This window comes from Myotis davidii, unplaced genomic scaffold, assembly GCF_000327345.1.
Source record: "Myotis davidii unplaced genomic scaffold, ASM32734v1 scaffold599, whole genome shotgun sequence".
In the NCBI taxonomy this organism is placed as follows: Eukaryota; Metazoa; Chordata; class Mammalia; order Chiroptera; family Vespertilionidae; genus Myotis; species Myotis davidii.
In genome coordinates, this window is record NW_006290772.1 from 105,400 (window position 1) to 127,088 (window position 21,689).

The 21,689-nt window shown below is 50.9% G+C and overlaps 1 protein-coding gene across 5 annotated transcripts; it reads right to left on the reverse strand.

Annotated features, from left to right (window-relative positions):
* Positions 1 to 698: 698 nt before the first annotated feature.
* On the reverse strand, positions 699 to 20,867 carry TBC1D24 (TBC1 domain family member 24). Of its 5 annotated transcripts, none has more exons than XM_006763889.2 (10): positions 20,785 to 20,867; positions 9,792 to 9,901; positions 7,338 to 8,417; positions 6,682 to 6,699; positions 6,005 to 6,163; positions 4,779 to 4,842; positions 3,510 to 3,605; positions 2,955 to 3,195; positions 2,404 to 2,574; positions 699 to 1,760 (listed from the first exon to the last, which is right to left on the reverse strand). In XM_006763889.2, exons 3-9 carry the CDS (start codon positions 8,300 to 8,302, stop codon positions 2,420 to 2,422), a joined length of 1,698 nt encoding a protein of 565 aa, XP_006763952.1. In that variant the 5' UTR covers positions 8,303 to 8,417; positions 9,792 to 9,901; positions 20,785 to 20,867; the 3' UTR covers positions 699 to 1,760; positions 2,404 to 2,419. The 5 variants fall into 5 exon arrangements, with proteins under 5 accessions (XP_006763952.1, XP_006763953.1, XP_006763954.1 ...); XM_006763890.2 differs by having other exon boundaries at positions 20,781 to 20,825; XM_006763891.2 differs by lacking the exon at positions 20,785 to 20,867 and adding an exon at positions 13,178 to 13,300.
* Between the last annotated feature and the right edge of the window lie 822 nt (positions 20,868 to 21,689).

Below are 21,689 nucleotides of genomic sequence, written 5' to 3' on the forward strand. Positions count from 1 at the left end.
CATACCCGCCTGGCACTTAGTTTAGGGGTTTTATTCCCTCCCTAATTTCAGGGGGAAATCCCTACTTGGGGAAACAACCTTTCTCGGAGAGGTGACCTTGGTTAAAACACATGGTGCCAAGAAGGGGAGCAAACACATCAAGAACAGTATGCCATATACGCCAGGTCCCTTGAAACATATGCTGTGCAGATGCTTCTTCCCTGCAGTGACTGTGTCAAGCAGCAAGGATGGACCGGCTCCCGGCAAGGGAGCTATGTAAATAGTACTAAAAAATACCGTTGGCGCCCTAGCCGGGTTGCTCAGTGGGTAGAGCCTCAACCTGTGGACTGAAGGGTCCTGGGTTCTATTCCTGTGAAGGGCAGGTAGGTCGGTTGTAGGCTCAATCCCCGGCCCTCATTGGGGTTCATGTGGGAGACAACCAATTGATGTGTCTCTCTCATCTTGATCTTTCTCTGTCTCTCCCCTTCCCTTCCACTCTCTCTAAAACTCAAAGAAAAAAATCCTCAGGCGAGGATTAACAAAATAACAAAAACTTTTAGCTGCTTCTGAAAAGCTATGTTTTTAAAAGACCTTCAACATTCTGGTGATAAAACACTGACAAGCATAGTGGGGTGCAGCCTCCAGGGTCCCATTTGGTGATAAGCCTGGAGGGAAGAGCCCCCGGAGTTTCCTCCGGTTGAAGAGATCAAACTTGGACCATGTAATGAGACCGTGTTTAATAACACCAAAATACAAGCGAGGGCTGTAGGGGCTCAGAGGAAGGGGGAGTAGCGAGGGCTGCAGTGATCTGGGGTGGTGGGTCAGCAGTGACACCACTTCCCAGCACCTTTCCACTCACAGCCTTTCAACAGTCCTGGAGGGACAGCAGAGCAGGATTGGTCCCATTTTACAGTTGGGGAAACTGAGTTCCAAATAAGTTCATTGGCTTGTCCAAAGCCACACGGGGTTCCTGATCCTTTCTTCAGTCCCACTGTGGTCTGGCTCAGAGGAGTTTGAGTAGGTGGACACCACAAGAAGAGCAAGCACAGTGTACAGATGGGCAGGGATGTGGTATGTAGGAACACTGAGGGAAGGGGGGGCTGGCTGGAGGACAGTAATCCTTGGCACCTGCAGCCCAGGCTGCTGCAGCACAGTCACTTGGGTGTCTGCTTCTCCCCTCTTCCCTCCTGGGTGCCCAGGCCCTCAGGACCAGCTGAGGGAGGTCATAGGGCAAGAGGGCTGCTCCTTGCAGTGTTCATTGGTCAAGCTTTACTTGGCACCTACTGTGCATGAGTCCAGTGCAGAACCAGGCAGGGCAGGGTGGAAGAGGAAAGGTGGCAGCACAAGGAAGTCACACTATGTAGCCGATCACAGTGCTGTGAGAGGGATGCAGAGGGAACACACATGCCATGCAGAGGGGCTCACATTGAAGGTGCGGTGAGGGCAGGGAGTTAGGGAGGGTGCAGACCTGGCACACGGACTTGTGGGGAGGACTGGATGAGACAAGCACGACATGCTGAGGAGTCTGGATGGGATCCTGGGAACCAGGTCACTGCAGCGACATAGAGGAGATATAGGGCCACCACAGAGACTGCAGGAGAGCTTAGGAGGTTCTGACTGTGAGGAAGAGAACTGGAGAAGGCTCCGTGGGTCCAGGCTTCTCCAGGCAGGCCCCTGGAAATGGAGCTGGCTGGTTTGAGGTCAGAGGGCCCTCCCCTAGCCATCTTGGGAGGTCTCTCCAAGTGTGAGTACATAGTGAGGCCCAGAAGAAGCTTCAGACTCTGCAGAAACACAAGAACATATGATGTCCATTCTGATCCTTCATCCCACTGGCCCTTCGCCCTCCCTTGGGAGGAGCCCAGAGCCCAGCATAGATCCTGCCTTCCCCAACCTCTTTCACCTTAAGGCTAACTGTCCAAGAGGCAGCCCCAGGAGGCCAGCATGGGAAGGAGGAAACTGGGTTAGAAGCCCCAGGCAGATGCTCCTGCCAAGAAAGTCCCCAGGGCACCTGTGTCTTCTCAGGACCAACACACCTCTGGAGAGCCAGAGCAGCAGGGCAGGCAGAAGGCTGCAGAGCCTTGCACAGAAGCCATGCAAAGAGGCACCAGCAGGGGGTGCCACAGACCCACACTTGGCAGCCAGTTCCTTTCGCCTTTCTAGTTCTGTCTCCACCATGAAGGGATTAAGGATCAGGGGCTGCAAGTGGGGGATGGCCCCACAGAGGAGAGTTAGGACCTGAGACCAAGGTGGAGGCAGTAGAAAGTCTGAGCAGAGTCTGGTAGCCCTGCCCAGCCCAGCATCAGGGCCCCAGCTGTATTCCAATGCTGCCTATGCATGTGGTGAGGGGATCTTCATTCACTGCCTCTTCCCTAGAGAGCCTGCCCCACCCCACCGCCCCCCATCCCACAGTGGCAGCTTGGTCACCATCAGCACAGGCCTGTCAGCAGGTGTCGGGGTCCTGGAAGCCCCAGGCCTCCACAGCAGCGATGAGGAAGTTCTCAGAGCAGAGGGGCTGGTTGTTGAAAGTGTCGCAGTGGCCGGTGCGGCCCCGATTCAGGTCACCATCGATGTAGAGAGCCTGGCCGCCCCCTCCACCTGCAGGATGCTCAGTCAGTGGCTGCCCCTCTGTCTGGTACTGCCCTGGAGGTGCTCTCCTCCTGCCCCTGAGCATCTCCACTTGTCCCTGCCCCAGCCTTGCTAGAGGCCTAAAACCACAGGGCCGACCTTCAACCCTCCAAAGGCTGCCAGCCCTCAGCCCGGGTCCAAATTCTAGGCTGGAGTCCACTTCCCAGCTGGTTTACCCAGGATACCTGCCCCTACTCCCGCTCCTCATGCCTGCTTTCTTCCTCTGCCACCACGGGGGCTCTGCCTGTCCTTCAGGTGAGGCACCTGCATCTGAGTCAGCAATGACTGACCCAGGGGCTTTGGCCACCCATGACCCTGTACCCTTCTCTAAGGCTAAGTGAGACACCCACCTATGATGAGGCAGTCACTGCCCCCAGCCATGAACATGGACTCAGTCTTGGAGGGCAGATTGAAGTGCCGAGTGGCCAGGAACGGTGAGAGGCGGTCAGCAGGGTCTGAGGATGAGGATGTGGACAAGGACACGGAGTGGCAGTGCCGGGACGAAGTGGCAGAGGTCTCCAAGGAGACTGGCTTAGTCAGCTCTGGGTGTTTGATGACCACCCACTCGTAGCGCTGGACCTCCGGCTGCAACTGAAGAGGAAAGTATGAGGAGCTGGCACCCTGTGCCCTGCAGGGCCTTCTGGCCACTTTCCTCCCACAGATCTTCACTGAAGAGCTCTGTGTGTGAGGCCTCCTGCCAGGGCTGAGGAGACGGTGCCACAAAGGCAGGTAAGGGCCTGCCTGCTCTCATGGATCTCACGGTCTAATGATCACAAACCAGAGGAAAACGAGAGGTTATCCCGCAGGGTAACGGCTATAACAAAAGTAAACAGGGCCACGTGAGCAGGGTTGATAGGGGTGCTGGGCCTGTTGATCTTAGAGCACCTGCAGGGAAACCCACTTACCCTAAACACAAAGCATTCTCCGGTCCCAAAGAAGCCCAGTTTGCCTCCAAACTTATTTCTCTCGCTCCAGTCTGTTGACAGGTAAGCTCCACACACCTGGGGAGAAAGGCCCAAGGTGAGGCTGTACCGTGCTGGCCTGCAAGAGCATCCCTTTGCTAAGGCCTCCTCGGGGCCACGGTACCATCGCAGCTTTGTCACTGAACCCTCACTCCCACTTGAGGGCAAGAGCCGAAGAAGGTGAAGAGAGGTGTGGGAAGTCAGAGTTTGAAGGGCGTGGGGTTAGCAGTGAGAGTGGGGGTGGAGGGGTGGCTGCCATCAGTTCGTTTGGGATATTTTCATTTTGCTTCCCTCCTTGGCCCTCAAGCATGGGAATGGCCCCATGTCCACATTCTGTTGTGGGCATCAGCCCCAAGGAGGCCCCTCAGATGAGAGCTTCCAGGAGGTACGCCTGCTCAACAACATTCTCCAACCCCCTGTCAGCCAGCAAAGCGCTTGATTTCACCATTAAAGTCAGGGTTTTCCCCAAGTGTCTGACAATCAGTCACCTGCTATGATACAGATGCCCAGGTTCCTCCTGGAAACCCAGACAGAGTCTGGAATGGGATGAGGAGCCTAAAACTCCCATGGGTGCAGGTTTGGGAGCCACTTGAACCAGAAGTTTCTACCACCCTAGCCGGTTTGGCTCAGTGGATAGAGCGTCAGCCTGTGGACCAAAGGGTCCCAGGTTCAATTCCGGTCAAGGGCACATGCCTGGGTTGCGGGCTCAATCCCCAGTAAGGAGCATGCAGGAGGCAAGTGATCAATGATTCTCATCATTAATGTTTCTATCTCCTCCCTCTCTCACCCCCAGGATGGGGGCACATGAGCGCTGACCTCCCTAGTCTTGGTGACTTTCCAGGGGACAGATACTGTAGCAGAAAGGGCCCTGAGAACTACCTGTTAGGGGGTGAAGGCAAGTGAAGGCAGCTGACAGCTGGTGCTGGCCCGCTGTGTTGGGAGGAGGCTGGGCCTCGCTTACTGAGCATTTCTGCAATGGTCCTCCTAAGTAGCCAGGCTGTGTCAGCAGGGCCTGGGCCCTCAGGGGAAACAAGGAGGCCCTGGGCACTTGGGGATCAGATAGGGAGGCTAGATTCACTTCATTGTGGACGGTGGCTCTGCTCTGTGCCCCTAAGTGTGGGAATGCTGGGTGGAGGCTGCAGGGGCACAGGAGCAGCAGAGTACCCCAAACTCAGAAGCCAGAACCCCAGGCTCCCTCTGGTCCCTGCTCACCTCCTTTTGTGTGGTCTTAATGAGCAGGAGGGTGGGCTCATGTCCTTCACACTGGAAATAGAACCTGGGGGAAGAGACCACACGTACCAGTCCTGATGGAAAGCAGTTCTCCTGAACTCCTTCCCACACCACCTCTAGCCAGCTTTGCTGACAGCACTCACAGCGCCTGGGAAACCTGGACTGCTAGGGGCAGATGGGCCCAGGACTGCATTTCCTTACCTCCTGGGGACCAGGCATTATGGCCAAGGACCTAGCAACACTCTGGACTGGGCACTCTTCTCAGCCAAGGGGGAGCTCCCCCAGGGTCTGCAGGGTGAGCAGTCAGCTGCCCCAGGACTGTCTGCCCTGGTGTGAAGCATGGCAAATTGCTCCCAGCAGGCAGAGCTGTGTGCCAGATGCTTCGGAGAAGCAAAAACAAGAGGAACAGGTCCCTGCTCTAGGAAAGCTCAGAGTCCAAGCATGTGGGAGCTGTTGGCAATGGGAAGTATGTGAGGAAGCCTGAGGTTGCCACTGTGGTGGCTCCAGGTGCCCAGTGCTTGGCTGGCAGCCCTGGCAGCTCCATTAGCTGTCCCTCAGTCACACAGAGGTTGGGGCTGGGCGAATGTAGCTCTGGCTGTGCCATAATGCTCATGGGGCTACAGACAGTCCCCGCCATGTGGGCTGGGCCAACTCTGCCTGTGTTGCCTCTGTTGGGTCACCTGTGACCCAAGCCAGAGCGTCTGGGGCTCCGGGGGTGCTGAACCTGACAGAGCTGCCAGGGAGGCAGTGTGCCCTGGGGAGTCCAGCACAGCCCCAGCCCCATAGGGCCAACCTATTCCTGGGTGTGGACTGACAGAGTGGGGGTGGGGCGTACTGAACCACACAGCCTGTTGCCTTGAGTCGTCCTCTTATAGTTCTGTAAGTTCCCATGTCATCACCATGCCTACATGAGGACATGGAGCTGTGGCATGTACAGTAATGACCGCCCCCTGAATCTGGGTGGCCTGGGAGTGAGAGAAGCCCAGAAAAGGGCTTCCCAATTCTAGGGCCCCAAGAAGAGGCAGGGCCTCACCCAAATGCCAAGGTTCACAGGCCCATTTTCAGTGTGACTTCCTGGAAGCACAGATAGAACCAGAAGCTGGACAACTTCACCACTCCCTCTGCCCCTCCAGTACCACCTGACCCGTAGAGTCCATGCCTCGGGGCCTCGGAGGGCAGGCCTAGCCTCCCCAGTCTCCCGGCATTACCTAGTCAGGCTGTACCCATGCTGCAGTGAGGAGAAGAGCAGGAGGGGCTGACAGAGGGCGAATCGCTCAGGGATCCAGGACCAGATATCTCTCATCTCCTTCACACTGACAATCTCCGAGTGAAAGTTCTCCGCATGAACAGCCAGGTGCACAAACTGCCTGGGGAGAGCCAGGAGAGACTCAGTGCACACCTGCAACCCCAGGCCTGACCATACCCCCTACCCTGGGGGTGTGCACTGGATCTCTTGAAAGCTAAGCCTGGAGGGAACTTCTCACCTGTTCAGCCAGGTTAAAGCCTGGTCCAAGGAACCCTCAGGAAGAAACAGGGTGGAGCTGTTCCCTGGAGCCCCACTCCCATCCCCTCCTTACTAAGAGGGGAGAGTGCCAGCCCAGACAAGGACAAAAGCACCTTTTCTCTAAGAAATGGGGACAGAAAGTGAGTCAGCTCTGGCAAGACAATGCTCAAGGCCAGCCAAGCACGAACAGAGAGCATAGCTGAGGCAACTAAGCAAACAGACAGACAGAAGAACAAACAGATGGTTCCTGAACATCAGCCAGGCTCCAAGGCAGCACTGCAGAAGCAAGCCCTGAGAGCCAGCACAAGCAGCCAGACCCTGGGATAGCCAGGCCAGAAGACAGAGAGAATCCAGGCATGGAGATGTGGTTTCCAGACCTACCTTTTAGAAAGTGAAACACTGAAAAACAGGAGGAAGCAACGGACATGGAGAAGAAGAAGAAAAATAAAACAGACAAGGAGAGGTTAGTAGTAAGTACTGATGTCTAGGACATGTCTGCCTTTGGCCTGGAAGAAAGGCCTTCACACCTACAGTCATGTCATCTGTATCAGGTCATACTGTACCAAGACAGTATCAGGATACCATGGGCCCTTCCCATCCCTGCTCCCCAGGGTTCTGAGTTCAGGGCAGGGGGCATGTCCAGCAGCAAGTGAGCCCAGAGCTGGAGGGGTAGAAGAGGGGCCGCAAAAAAAAAAAAGAAAAGAAAAGAAAAGAAATGACCAGAGGCAGCCAGTCTGGCCCACTCTTTGGTCTTCTGACCACATGGTCAACACCCAGCTTTCATCTCCGCCTTGGGCCTCAGGCCTGAGGACAGTGACTGTGTCTTTCATTCCCACAGCTGCCTCAGCAGCCTATGGCTGTAACCAGGAAAGTCCTCTCTCTTTTCCTATCATTTCCTATCCATGTACAGGAGGCTGGCTGGCAGTAGGCAGACCAAGAGGCTGGCAGGACAAGCTCATGCCTAAGTCCCCAGGATGTATTCCACCAAAGCCCCACCCTAAGTGGGCCCCTAGCAGCCTGCCCAGAGGCCAGCCTACCTCTTCTGCTTGACGGTGATACCCCTTTGCTTCAGAGCTTTCTCATTGGCCATCTGCAGAAGCTGAATCTCCTTCCGAGAGAAGAGGCGGATGGCGAATGCTTTCTCCAGCAGCTTCTCAGGCGACACCGTCTTGGCAATATCCTTGACGAAGGTGCGGATGTCCTGCTTCACATTATCCGACTCAAGCGGCTGTCCAGCTTTCACCTTGTGAAAGAACTTGAGGATTGCCAATGCCACGCGGTACAGCACCTTGTAACCTTCCACCAGAAAGACATCAAAGACACGAGCGAAGTAGCTGAGGGGAAGCTCCCCAAACAGCCAGCGCTGCCAGTCCGCATAGACCTGCAGGACGTCCTCCGACACCGCCACCATCAGCTTGTGGGCTGCCTGACAGTACTTGTTCACCAGGTCCCCAAATGTCATGCAGGAAGACTCAAAGGCCAGAAAGCTCTGATCGATCAGCTTCTTGCTGGGGTCATTGCAGGCCAAGATGCGGCAGGCCTTCTCGAAGCACTCAGCTTCATCGATGCTGTAGTGCAGCAGCAGGGCTACGACCGCAGGCAGGGCGGGGCAGAAGGAGATGTCAGGGAACTGGTTGGCAATGCAAAGCAGAATCTTCCGAACAGCACCCTCACCCCGTGTGTTCAGGCAGTAGCTGGGCACTTGCGTGTTGTCCACAAACTCAGGCAAGGGCAGGGTGCTGCTGCTGTGCTTGCCCACGATCTTGCCCACAATGTCACTGTACACACTGGCATCGGGAGTGACTGTGCGGCAGGGAATGTCCCGGATCAGGCGCTGGTACACCTTCCCCCGCAGAGCATGGCTGTGGGCCCAGTAACCCTGGCGGGCCAGCTGCTTCAGTTCTTGCAGCTCGGTGCAGCTCAGTTCCTTGGGTCCCAGGTCCTGGATGGCAGTGTCCATCTTGTCTTTGTCCACAAAGCAGTTGTACCCCTGGGAGTACATAGTGCAGGCTGTACCCGGGAGGAGGGCCCTGGGCTGCCAGGAAGGGGCAAAGAGCAGCTAAATCTTCCAGCCACCTCTGGAGGCTTTTCTGCTAACCTGTTTGCCACCCCATGCCCTGTAGGATTAAAAACCATGCTTAATACATGTGTATAAAGGTTCTCATTTTAGAGAATATGTTTTTGTTTGACTCTTTATATGAAGTATTATAAGGGCTCCATTTAAGATAGGTGGATATTCTGAGAGGTCACTATGAACTCTGGAGTGTAACTTCTTTTCATGGAGCTTATCAAGTTACTGTAATAGGTCACACAGATTATGAATATCAAGAAGCTAGAAACAAGTTCCTGGAAGGGCTTCAAAAGAGAGCCTGACAACAACTCTCAGTTAGGGATGGAAGGCCTATCAGGCTCCCACACATTACCATCCTGTGGCCTGTGGGCCTTATGAAAGGATCCACTGGTTAAGGGGACCTATTTAAGTCAAGATATGCTTTGTTTCAGTTCTCGAAGGTTTCAGGCCTTTAACCAGCTGTGTATCACGAATCAATGATGAGACACCCTACTCTGCCCCACTGTCCCTGGGCTAGAATTCAGAGGCCAGCTCTTAACCTTCTAAACATGCTAGCTAGGCTTTAGGCAGACTAGAGAAGAAATACTAGTGAGGAGTAGACATGAAGGCTGAGAAATAAATAAAGCTGTTACAGCTTCAAAATTAGACTTTTTGATTGATTGTTAATCCAAACCCAAGGATATATATTTTTTTAATATCACTATTTTTTATTTTTGTATTTTCTATTGACTTCAGAGAGGAAGGGAGAGGGTGAGATAGAAACATCAATGATGAGAATCAATACATGATCAACTGTCTCCTGCATGCTCCCTACTGGGGATCGAGCCCGAAACCTGGGCATGTACCCTCGACTGGAATTGAACCCGGACCCTTCAGTCTGCAGGCCGACGCTCTATCCACTGAGCCAAACCAGCTAGGGCCCAAGGATATTTTTTTCATTGATTTTTAGAGAGGGGAAGGGAAGTGGGAGAAGAGGGCGCGGTGGGGGTGGGGAGAGGGGGGCGGAAAGCATCTATGTGAGAAAGATACATTGATTGGTTGCCTTCCGACTGGGGCTGGGGATCAAACCTGCAACTCAGGTACATGACCTTGACTGGGAATTGAACCCGAGACTCCTCAGTGTGTGGGCCAATGCTCCAACTGAGTCACACAGGCCAAGGCAAAATTAGACATTTTTATATCCAAATGAACCAGAAGTATTGGGGGATTTGACACTATCTCTCCATTTGAGGCAACTATTGAAATTCAGGCAGACATTTAAAAATGGGTGAAATGTGCTATGTGAGACTCTGGCTGATAGGTCACTGCAGGTGAACAGCAAGACAGAAGTCTATGTTGAGGATACCACAATTTAACAGTTTTTGCTAAAGGCTACTGTCCTTGGCCTTTACAATAGTCTGCCCATGTGCCTCACACTAACCTTTCTGCCTGTGATGGTGGAAGTGTCTGGAGATGTCACAAGGGTTTGCTTCAGTGAGTTTTGGTAACTGACCAGATCATTCCAGTTTCTCTTGAATCTAGAACATTCATCTGAAAATATAAAAAGCAAAAAATATCTTAAGAACATTGAGTGGAAAGTAAAGAATTATAATTTAACACCTGTATTGTGAGAAGATATCTTAAGAAGGCACCTTGATTCTTTTTTTGTAGTAAAATATACAAAAAAATTTACCATTTACAAGTGTATAGTTCAGTAGCATTAAGTACATTCACACTGTTGTTTGTGCAACTTCACCACCATCCATCTCCAGAATTTTTTCATCTTCCCAAACTGAAACGCTGTGCCCATTAAACGATAACTCCTAGTTCCCCCTTCACCTGGCAACCACCATTGTAACCTCTGTCTCTAAGAATCTGACTATTCTAAACACCTCATATTAGTGGAATCATACAATATTTGTCCTTTGTGTCTGGCTTATTTCACTGATCATAATGTCCTTAAGGTTCATCTATATTTATAGCATGCTTCAAAAAATTTTTTCAATATATTTGTATTGATTTCAGAGAGGAAAGGAGAGGGAGAGAGAGCTAGAAACATCTATGGTGAGAGAGAATCATTGGTTGGCTGCCTCCTGCACACCCTCTACGGGGGATGGAGCCCGCAACCCGGGCATGTACCTTTGACCAGAATCAAACCCAGGACCCTTCAGTCCACAGGCTCTATCCACTGAGCAAAATTGGCTAGGGCAACACTTTGTTTTTTAAAGCAGTTTTAGGGTCATAGCAAAATTAAGAGGAAGATACAGAGACTTCCCATATACCTCCTTCCCCCACACATGTATAGCCTCCTCCATTATCAATATCCCCCTCCATGCCCAGGCCCATTTGGCTCAGTGAATGGAACGTTAGCCCATGAACTGAAGGGCCCGGGTTTGATTCTGGTCAAAGGCAGGTACTTTGGTGCAGGCTCGATCCCCAGCCCTGGTCAGAGTGTGTGCGGGAGACAACCAATCTATGTGTCTCTCTCACATCAATGTTTCTCTGTCTCTTTCTCTTCTCTTCCCTTCCACTCTAAAAATTAATGAAAAAATATACTCAGGTCAGGATTAACAACAACAAAAATCGCCCATCGTGAGTAATACATTTGTTATACTTGATGAACCTACATTGACACATCATAATCACCCCAAATCTACAGATTAATGTAGGCTCACTCCTGGTGTTATGCATTCTATATCAGTGATGGCGAACCTTTTGAGCTCGGCATTTTAAAAAATCCTAACTTAACTCTGGTGCCGTGTCACATATAGAAATTTTTTGATATTTACAACCATAGTAAAACAAAGATTTATATTTTTGATATTTATTTCATATATTTAAATGCCATTTAACAAAGAAAAATCAACCAAAAAAATGAGTTCATGTGTCACCTCTGACATGCGTGTCATAGGTTCGCCATCACTGTTCTATATGTTTGGACACATGTAAAATGACATATACTAGTATTCTCATTACTGTATCATATGGAGTATTTTCACTGCCCCCCCAAGTCCTCTGTGCTCTACCGGTTCATCCCTGTCCCTGCCCCCATTTATCAGATTTTCATTCCTTTTTATGGCTAAATAACATCCATTATATGAACAGAGCACAATTTGTTTATCCATTCATCTGCTGCTAGACATGTGGGTCCTTTTTACATTTTGGCAATATAAATAATGCTGTTGTAAAGACAGGTGTACAGTGGGGCCTTGACTTACGAGTGTCCCGACTAATGAGTTTTTCGAGATACGAGCTGTCACTCGGCCGATTTTTTGCTTTGAGTTGCGAGCTAAAATTCGGGTTACAAGCCAGCTTTAGATACCCCACTGCTAGTTGGCGTAGCGAACGTCACAGTGAACGCCACAACATCAGCCCAGCATCACGTGTCTCACTCGTTCACTTTTTGATTTGACATATGAGTAGTTTGAGTTACGAGCTCCGTCACGGAATGAATTAAACTCGTAAGTCAAGGCCCCACTGTAAAAGTATCTGTTCAAGTCCCTGTTTTCAATTCCTTTGGATATACAGTATATCCATTGATACTGTGCTTTCCCATAGAAAACATTAATTAAAATAAGTTTTTCTGACAACATCCATTTAATATATCTTACTGGAAAAGCTTCACCCACAGTAGAACCAGGCCTGCTGCCAGTACTGGGACCTTCTTCCTCAGAAGAAAAGAAACTCAAATTGGGGTTGATTTGTTTGCTCTGCTCTGGGAGAAACGGCAGTGAGGATTTCCTTCTTCCCCAGATTCTGAAGACCAGGAAAACAGGCCCACTCACACACCCACGACCATGCCCAGGCTGCACTCCACAATCTTCCATGTGCAAATTACCTAAAGCTTTTAAATCCTTCATTCTAGGCTCTGAGCCCACTAACCTCGGGAGCAGTGATGGTGAACCTTTTGAGCTTGGCGTGTCAGCATTTTGAAAAACCCTAACTTAACTCTGGTACCCTGTCACATATAGAAATTTTTTGATATCTGCAACCATAGTAAAACAAAGACATATTTTTGATATTTATTTTATATATTTAAATGCCATTGAACAAAGAAAAATCAACCAAAAAAATGAGTTCGCGTGTCACCTCTGACACGCGTGTCATAGGTTCGCCATCACTACTCTGGAGGGACCCCAGGCCCATCCTGTTTGTGTGAAAAGAACCAGCTCCTTATCGGAGCAATAAACATGTTTATAAACAGAACAAGAGCAGGGCAGGACAGCACCAACCCTCACTCAATTGGCCTCAGATTCAGGTTGAATATTAAACTGGAAACTCCAAAAGTGATTATCGCACCTTGCAAAGTTCCTTCAGACAGGACCCACAGTTTTGTTTGTTGCTGCAAGTTGCCCAGAGACACACTGGGTTCAGAGGGACTCTGAGGAAAGGCCACACCCAGGAGACCCTGAAGGAGCTCCCAGGACCCCTGTAGGCCTCCTCCCCAAGACGCCATCCAAAAAGAGGGCATGCTGTTTCTGGGGCCGGGCAAACAGACTTGCAGTGACCTTCTTAGGCATCTATAAAACCAGGTCCAGGATGGTTTCCTTAGGTTTCTTTTTACACAAATGCATAATCATAAACAAGTCAAAGAATACACAATTACAGAGTAAAAATGTAAAATCCTGTTTATGTTATCCCTTCATTCTTACTCCCTCTTCCACCTAAGATAATCATCCATTGCTCACGTGTTATATCCTACAAAGCCTTTTCTTATATTTACACACATTCACAGCTGAGTTAGATTTTTAAAGACTGGCTACTGAGATGGTGAACTCAGGAGGCGGAAAACAGATAAAAAACAAAACCATTCCGTTAGATACTCACACTCGGGAGTTTACATAAGTTTTAGGGTTGATGTGATGCTCTCTCCCTGTTATTCCACCTGCAGCATGCAGCCATCACACAACACTGTCCACACCTCCCCAACACGAAACATGGCTTCACCTGTTCTCCACAGTCCCCCAGCTCCTGACAAAGGTCAAGGGAGAGAAGGGAGGCAGGAGCAAAAGTGGGAAATGATCCAGTTTCAAGTCAGACAAGTCTGGCTTCAAAGTCCTGCTCTGCCACTTGTTTGCCTGAACCTCAAACAAGCCATGGCTCTTTCCTGAAAGGCAGGCGCCTGTCTGTAAAACAGAGCTGCCAACACAATCTGCCTCACCATCATTAGTCCCATGAAACACCTAAGGGCTCAGCTCTTACTTGGGCTCACTGGCTGGGGTGTGGGTGACATCCCACTCTCTCTCATTTCCACTCACCCCTGCCCAGGCAGTCCAGGGCAGGCAGCCAGCAGGGCCCGGCCAGCAGGTGCACTTTCCCTCAGACTCAGAGTGGGAGGAAGGGAGGGAATGGTTTCTCACCATAAACACTGCACTCACCTAAAGGCCACCCCCCAAGTTCACTGCACAGGAATGGGGGTGGGGGAAGGGCTAGTTCTCTGAAGTGGGAGGGGGCCGGCCCCAGCTGCCTGGAATGTAGGGAAGTACCGCTGACCCTTGAACAACATAGGTTTGAACTGCACAGGTCCACTTATACAAGGATTTTTTTCTTTTCAGTACTGTAAATGTATTTTCTTTTTCTTTTCTTTCTTTAAATAAATTGCAGGAAGATCCCAAATTTATTATTTATTTTTTATTTTTTTTGAAATCAATATATTTTTGACAATTTCGGAGTGGAAGGAAGAGGGAGAGAATGAAACATCAATTACGAGAGGACTATCGAATCAGCTGCCCTCTAATGGGGACCGAGCCCACAACCCGGGCATGTGCTCTTGACATGAATCAAACCTGGGACCAACCCTTCAGTCCACCAGCCAACGCTCTATCCACTGAACCAAACCAGCTAAAGCTAAATGTATTTTCTTAATACTATTTTCTTTTCTCTAGCTTACTTAATTGTAAGAATACAGCATATAAATATATATAACATACAAAAATATGTGTCAATCAATTATGTTATTGGTAAGGCTTTTAGTCAACAGTAGGCTATTAGTAAAGTTTTTGGGGAGTCAAAAGTTATATATGAATTTTCAACTGCAGGACGGGTCCCCTGATCTCTCTTCAAGAGGGCCCCCTAATCCCCATGTTGTCCAAAGGTCACCTGTATTTTGGGTCTTTTATCCTCAGCTTTAGGCCTAGCCTGCAATTCAGGGAAAAGAGGAAAAATTCAACTCATCCTGTTAGACTCCAAGAACTGCAGACAATGATCATTTCGGATAATGGGGACACCAACCACATAGCCTGTCTGCAGGGTGGCGGCTACTTTAGCTAGGGTAGTTAGGGCAAACCTCTCCCAACCTGAGCTTAAGTGTGAGAAGGAAGCAGCCAGAAGAGCTGAGAAAAAGTCACTCTGGACAATGAGAAGAGGAAGTGCAAAGGCCCTGAGGCAGGAACAGGCCTAGTGTGCTCTGGGGAAATAAGGGCACCAGTATGGCAGAGCACAGAGAGCAAGAGCATGAGCAGCAGAGATACCCACAGCATGGATCATGCACAGGGAGAGATTTGAATTTTATTATCAGCACAGAGGGACTCAGAGTGGGAAGCAGCGAAGGGATGTGATTCAATGGATATGTTTAAATGCCTATTGCCAGGATTAACTGAGACTGTTTATAGAAAGCACTCAGCCTAGCCTGACATGCCAGGGCAGCTCAGATGTCCCAAGGGCATCTCAGTTAGTGCTCCTTGGGGTCCCCTGGCACTGGCTCTGAGGTGTCTGGAGAGTGACAGCGTGGGTCAATGCTTGACCAGTCCTGCAGAGGGGCTGGAGTACCCGCTCCCACGAAAGAGGTGCAGCCACGGGAGGCCCCCACTGCGGTTCTCCCACAGACCCACACAAGTCTCTCACTGTGGCTACTCTGACAGACCTTCTTCCCCTTCTGTGCTGTGCTGCTGCTTCCCCCCCAGAAAGCCCCTTCCAGTGACCCTCACACCCCCTTTCCTCACAATCACTGTGTCTGTTTTTTTGTTGTTGTTTTTTTAAAATATATTTTTATTGATTTTTTACAGAGAAGAAGGGAGAGGCTCTGGTAGAGAGTTAGAAACATCGATGAGAGACTTTGATTAGTTACCGCCTGCACACCCCCCCACTGGTGATGTGCCTGCCACCAAGGTACATGCCCCTGACTGGAATCGAACCTGGGACCCTTCAGTCCACAGGCCAACGCTCTATCCACTGAGCCAAACCAGTTAGGGCACACTGTGTCTGTTTTTGAGAATTCAGGCTACCTGATGGAAAGCAAATATTTCTTAAAAAGAAAAAACAAAAACATACATGGAAATGAGTGACCTCTATTTCCCCAAAATATTATCTTGCTGTCGGGGAGACCTCTGTCCAGCTCCCCATCCTGTCATGATGACCACCTCTGTCCAAAGTACACTGTCTTGGGTCTGCCAAGGGCAAGTTCACATCAGACTCTGATGAGACACGATGTATTAGGGGCTCCCCTCAGCGGCTGCAGGCCCACAGCCCCAACAGAGAACTCCCCAATCTGTGCTCACAGGAGGTAAGGGACTATCTGGAGTGGGAGGAGCCAGGCCTCCCTGAACCTACTTGCTATGCATGCAGCACTCCAAGATTTCTGATCAGGACCAGGGCAGGAGGAAAAGTGGACACAGAAGGAAGGGCAAAACCTTATTGTGGACAGTGGGGTGGGAAACATCAGGACCAAGCAGTTGGGGTTTAGCAGGACCTCTCCCACCCTATTTTCAGGGACTGCCAAACACAAATCCCACAGCTGCTGGTTGTCAGGCGATTTAGCTTTGCATTTCTATCTCTAATTCTAAGGACAACCCCATAGCATGGGGATTTGCTCCACCTTATAGAGGAGGAAACTGGGATAGAGAGAGGTACCTGTGGGGTCCCCAAGTACAGAGAGAACTACTCCTGATGTGTCAGTCTCCAGAACACTCACAGTAAACCACAGTGCCTAAGACCCCTCTCCCATGTGGGACAGCAAGCCCTCTTCAGCAAGCTCAAGGCTGGCTTCTCAATACCACCTGCTGTCCAGGTCTGATGAGTCATAAGACCTCTATGTTCATCAACTATTAAGTGGGGAACATGATTTTCCCAAACAATTGGATTTGAAAACAAATTTACTTTCATGTGACAAACAGAGACCCTCACATTAAGCCTGGGCGTTCCACCTTAACCATCAACCAACATGGGCACTACACCTTCCATTCACACCACCTTTCCTGGGGGGTCCAGTACCCCATCATGACTCTCCTTATCCCAAATTTTTATTGATTTGACAAACATATTGAGTTACCTTTTCTGTGCTGGGTCCTGGGCAGGACACTGGGGACAAGAGAGTAAAAGATGGCTCTCCAGGAGAGTAATGATCACAGCCTAAGCAGGAAGTGCTGTGAGGCCAGGCAGGGCCCTGGAAGACCACCAAGGTCCACGTGAGCAATACAGAAGGAGCAATGGTATCCCAAGTGTACTATAAAGATGGGGAGTATATCATCCAATGCGAAGGTAGAGAATGGGTGCATGAGGGAGGGCACAACAAGTTGGGGAGCCTAAGGCAGGCAGTGGCTGAAGATGGGATAAGAGGGGGGCTGGTGGTCTTTCGAGCCAGCTGCACTAGAATATTGAATGCCATCCTCCACATTAAGGAGCTGGAGGAGATCCTAAGCAACAGTGCATTTTAGAAAAATCCCCTTGGTGGTTCAGGAGGAAGGAGGGCAGTGTCCAGAAGAGGATGCCTGAGGAAGGCTGAGTCAAGCCTGGCCAGGGAAAATGGAGAAGATGGGGTGGACCCAAGAGATTGCCCAGGGGTTGGATTCTACCAGATGAGGTGACCAATGGTGGGGGGCAGCACCCAAGCACTGAACAGAGAATTTTGGCCCAGGGTAGGGTTTTGGTGGGGCAGAGGTGGCACTCCATTTTGAAGTTGAAAGTACCTGTCAAGCAAATGCCAAAGCTGCTCAGTTTGGAGGCAGAACCGTGGGCTGCTGTGCCAAGGTCCTGCCCAGATACCCAGCCCTCAGCCCAGAGGCCCACACTGGCTCGTGAACTTCTCACCCAGTTGACCTCAAAGACAGCCCCCCCCCCCCAACCAGGACTCTTCCAAAGTGCCAAATGTGGTGCCACTGGGCAAGAGGCACCCTTGTGCAGAGTGAGGTTGGCACTCCCAGGACTCCTACCCACTCCTACTGCCCCCTACCTAGCCCAGGCCTAATCACACCTCACTTTGGCTGCCAGAACAGCTCACAGTTGAAGGACCCAGGGCTCGGCCTGTTTGGGCCTTAGTCACTGTACCACAGGACAGGGTGGACACTCTGTGGGTGTCAGCTGCTGTGTCTCAGTTCTTCCTCTCCAAGTCTGAGCAATCTTATATCCGTTTCCCAGGAGTGGAACCAGAAAACAAAGAACTAAGAGGAAGGAGGCTGCAGCTCCAGCCTGACAGATGACTGGGCAAGGACAGAAAGGAGGGGCAATAAGGTGCTCTGTTCTGGCTTGAAGAGTTCCATGTGGAAAACGCACACTCCTCTGTATCCCCAGAGCAGGATTCAGAACATTTGTTCTCTGGGTAGTCCCTCTATCTATCTTTAAAAAGTAAAAATAAATAAATAAATAAATAAAATTTCAGGGAGGAAGAGAGAGATAGAAACATTAATGATGAGAGAGAATCATCTATCGGCTGCCTCCTGCACGCCCACCACTGTGGATCGAGCCCACAAACCGGGCATGTGCCCTGACCGGGAATCGAACTGTGACCTCTTGGTTCATAGGTCGATGCTCAACCACTGAGCCATGCTGGCCAGAGAGTAGTCCCTCTATCTTAGAGACCATCAATCCCCAGTGAGGTAGAGCTTGTAGAGGCAGAGCAAGCCAGGACAGAGCAGAATGACTGAGTCCCTGAACACTAACTTGGCATCAGGGGACAGGCATGCAAAGGTGACAGCACCTCACTCCAGCCCTCAGGTGTGCGAGGTCTGAGGATAGGAAAGACACAGCAATTACTGGGCATGTTCACTGCCTGATAAGGAGATGCTCAGAGTGCCAGTGATGGGGCAGGTGGAGAATGTAGCAGCAGGACAGGGAAGGGAAAACAACCTGTGTGTAGGAGGGGAATGCACATCTGGATGGCTGAGTGTAACTTAGCTTGCAGGGCATTACAGTAGGGCGGCAGGGACCACTGGACAGCTGGAAAGGTTTCTGTGCAGGAGAAGGTGGAGGGAGATAAGGAGTCAGGAGATATTCCTGAAGCCATCCACCTTAGACAACCAGAGGGGTGGGGATAGGCCTGGAGCAAAATGCACTCCAGGTGGTGTGGACCCTTTCCTTTTATGTTATGCAGGAACCTTCCTCTCAAGCCTGAGTCAAGTTTAATTTCCTCACAAGAGGCCCAGTTCTCCCACCCAGCCATGGGGAGAGGCCAGGGAAATGCCCAATCCTAACTCAGGAATCTGCTGTAGCCCCCAGAGACACAGGTTCAGGACTTCGTCTAGAACCCCAGGCCCCAGCTGTAGGATAACTCCCAATTCTAGGGATGGCTGCTGGTGACATTGTCACTGACTGAGGTGACCACTGTCAGTGATCCTCCACATTCCCCTGCCTTGGTGCCCTCTTTTTACCTACCTCACTCCCACCTCCCATCTTTCTCTGAAACATGTCTGTGGGAAACCCATGACCTCATCCTCTCCCAGAATGCACCCTTCTTCCTCCTGGTCAGACAGCAGCCAGCTCTCCCCAGTCCCTGCCCCCTCTCTCCAGGACTTCCCCAGGACCCTGCTGGCCCTTCCCCTAGGACTTCCCCAGGACTCTGCCCCTCTCTCTCCAGAACGTCCCCAGGACCAGCCTCCTCTCTAGCTCATGGCCTCCATTCCTTGGCTGCCATCACAGAGCTTGCGGGTTGAGTAGGCAGCCCTGGTGCGAAGCTCCTCACCTTCAGAAGCCTTTATACTGCTAGCATTTTATCCACAACCTGGTCAGCCCCAGAAACTGCTCCACCCAGAGGTAGCATATCACAACCCCACTCTCTTCTAACCTTTTCCTCGAACTCTCCATTGCTCTCTTCCCACCCACATGACTCCATCTCCCTCAACTACCAGCCCCCTGTGGCTTTATGTCTTTGCCTGCTCAGCCTACACCTGTTCCATCAAGCCCCTTCTGTGCTCCTGTCTCAGCCGTAGGCAAAATCCTCGGGAGAAGCCAGACTGAGAGAGTGCTGCTCCATTCTCGAACCCCAACTGTGGAGGGAAACATCACGCTGTCCTGCTCATGACGTGGCAGCCCTTCTTGGCATGCCTCAGAGGCACCCTCTCCTATTCCCCCCACTAACTTACAGCTTCATATCCACCCCCAACCCTCACCCTCCCTCTCTCCTGAGAATGGGGTGCCAGGCAGGAGCTGCTTTTCCTCTCTGACCCTGCTCTTGATCTTGGTCCTATATCTCACCTCCTGGGGACCCCAACTCTCCTGCATCTTTAATGCTCCCTCTTTGCTGCTATAGAGACCCCAAACGGCACTCACAGAACCTGACACTCCACTCCAGCTATGCCTGTCCTCCTTTCCTTCCCCATCAAACTTCTGGTGAGAGAGGGCTACATCTGTTTCCCACCCTCTCCCACCCCTTCCACCTTCACTGCCTAGCTGCCAGATCATTTAACAGGCACCTTTCGTCCCTTATCTCCCCGAAGCACACACAGCTGACCCCAGTGCTCTCAGATCTCCACTCCCTGGGCCTCCTGAAACCCTTCCCTCGTGTGTGTCTCCTCACCTCTTTGGCTGTAGCTGTTCCTGTTCCTCTGCCTGCCTCTTAAATGTCCCTTTTTTAAGAGTCCTTCGTTTTCTCAACCTAGAATCCTCTTGTGAACACAAGTCCTGTACTTCCAATTGCTTTCCTGAATGGCTCCCATTCTTCACACACTCTATGTGACTTCAAAACGTTCAGCTCTGACTCCCAAAGTGCTCTGCCCCACTCTCTCTCTACCTGAAATCACGTTCTGGTTCCCCAACCATCCATCCCTTCAGGATCTGGCCCTACCTGCCTTCCAACGGCAGGTTCAGGAGCCTTGCCCACTGCAATGGCACCAACTGCAGCCCCCGGGACACATGAACAGGGCATGGCCACAGCTGGGAAGAAAGACGGGACACAGCCGTTCTTTTGGTCCAATCTACTTCAAGCCTCAGCCCAAATGCGCCCTCCTTCTCCAGCCCTTCCCAACTTCCCAGGCAGGGCTGAGGGGACCCTGGCTGCCCTCTACCCCTCCTTATCCAAATCTATTTTACTGTGATGATCTGCTTATGAGTCCAGCTCTTCTACGATACTGTGATTTTTGAGCCGGGTGTTTCACACTATATCTAGTGTAGCCAGGAAAGAGGAAACAAGAGAAGGAAACAAATGGAGACTCAGAAAAATCCCAAACCACTTGGGCCCAAGAGGAAAATTTAATTCTAAACAATAACAACAGGGAACATTCACCAACTTGTTTAGGCATGTGACCCTCCGAGCAGGCATCTTCACAGGATGGGAAGGCAGGCCATGCTCTGCCTCAGCCCTGAAACAGAGCACAAGAATTTCTCAAATATTAATGGCAACTGGCATTCCACAGTGACTATCAGGCAGCCAGTTACCGGGAACTTGATAGTAAGCCCTTTGCTATAGCACACAATGGAGGGCACGTGCCAGCTACAAAGGGTGTAACCATTAACCATTAGGTATTAGTCACAGCACCGCAGGCCAGTTGGCTGGCCCATCTGCCTGCCACCTGTCAGAAGTTCAAATGCAGGTCTTGCCCGTGGCACCTGAGCCTATGATGTGGGGCCCCAAGCAGGAAAGAGTCCCAACCTCATTAGCCACTCAAAACAGTTCCTTGCATCCCTTTCTCAAGCAGAAAACCTCTTTCCCAGCCTGGTCTGGTTCACCTACAGGCAGGGGCTGGGGTTGGAATGGGGCCCTGTTAATTTAGGATCTTTGTCTTCTGAGCTCAAAGGTCCTCCCACCAACATGTCCGGGGAAAACACCCCCCAGGCACAAGATAAACCAGCTAGCTGCACAGAATGATAACCAGAGAAAGAGAACTTGGCTGTCAGCAGCATTAGAATTTTGACTGGTTAAAATTCCAGGCAGGGTGCCTTCAACAGGTGTGCCTCAGAAGGCCGGACACATAGCAGGTCTCCACAAGTATTTTTAGATCTGACAACAAAGCCAGGACAGGAGGGAATCTTGCAGGTTTAATCATTTCAATAGGCACTCGAGACACTTCCTGAATGCCAGTGTACTGAGCACTGGAATACAAAGATGCAAGGCCCAGATCCAGCTCTCCATGAGCTCTGGCTGTGGGGATATGGGTGTACTGGCCATGCCAACTCAGGTACAGGTGCTATGACA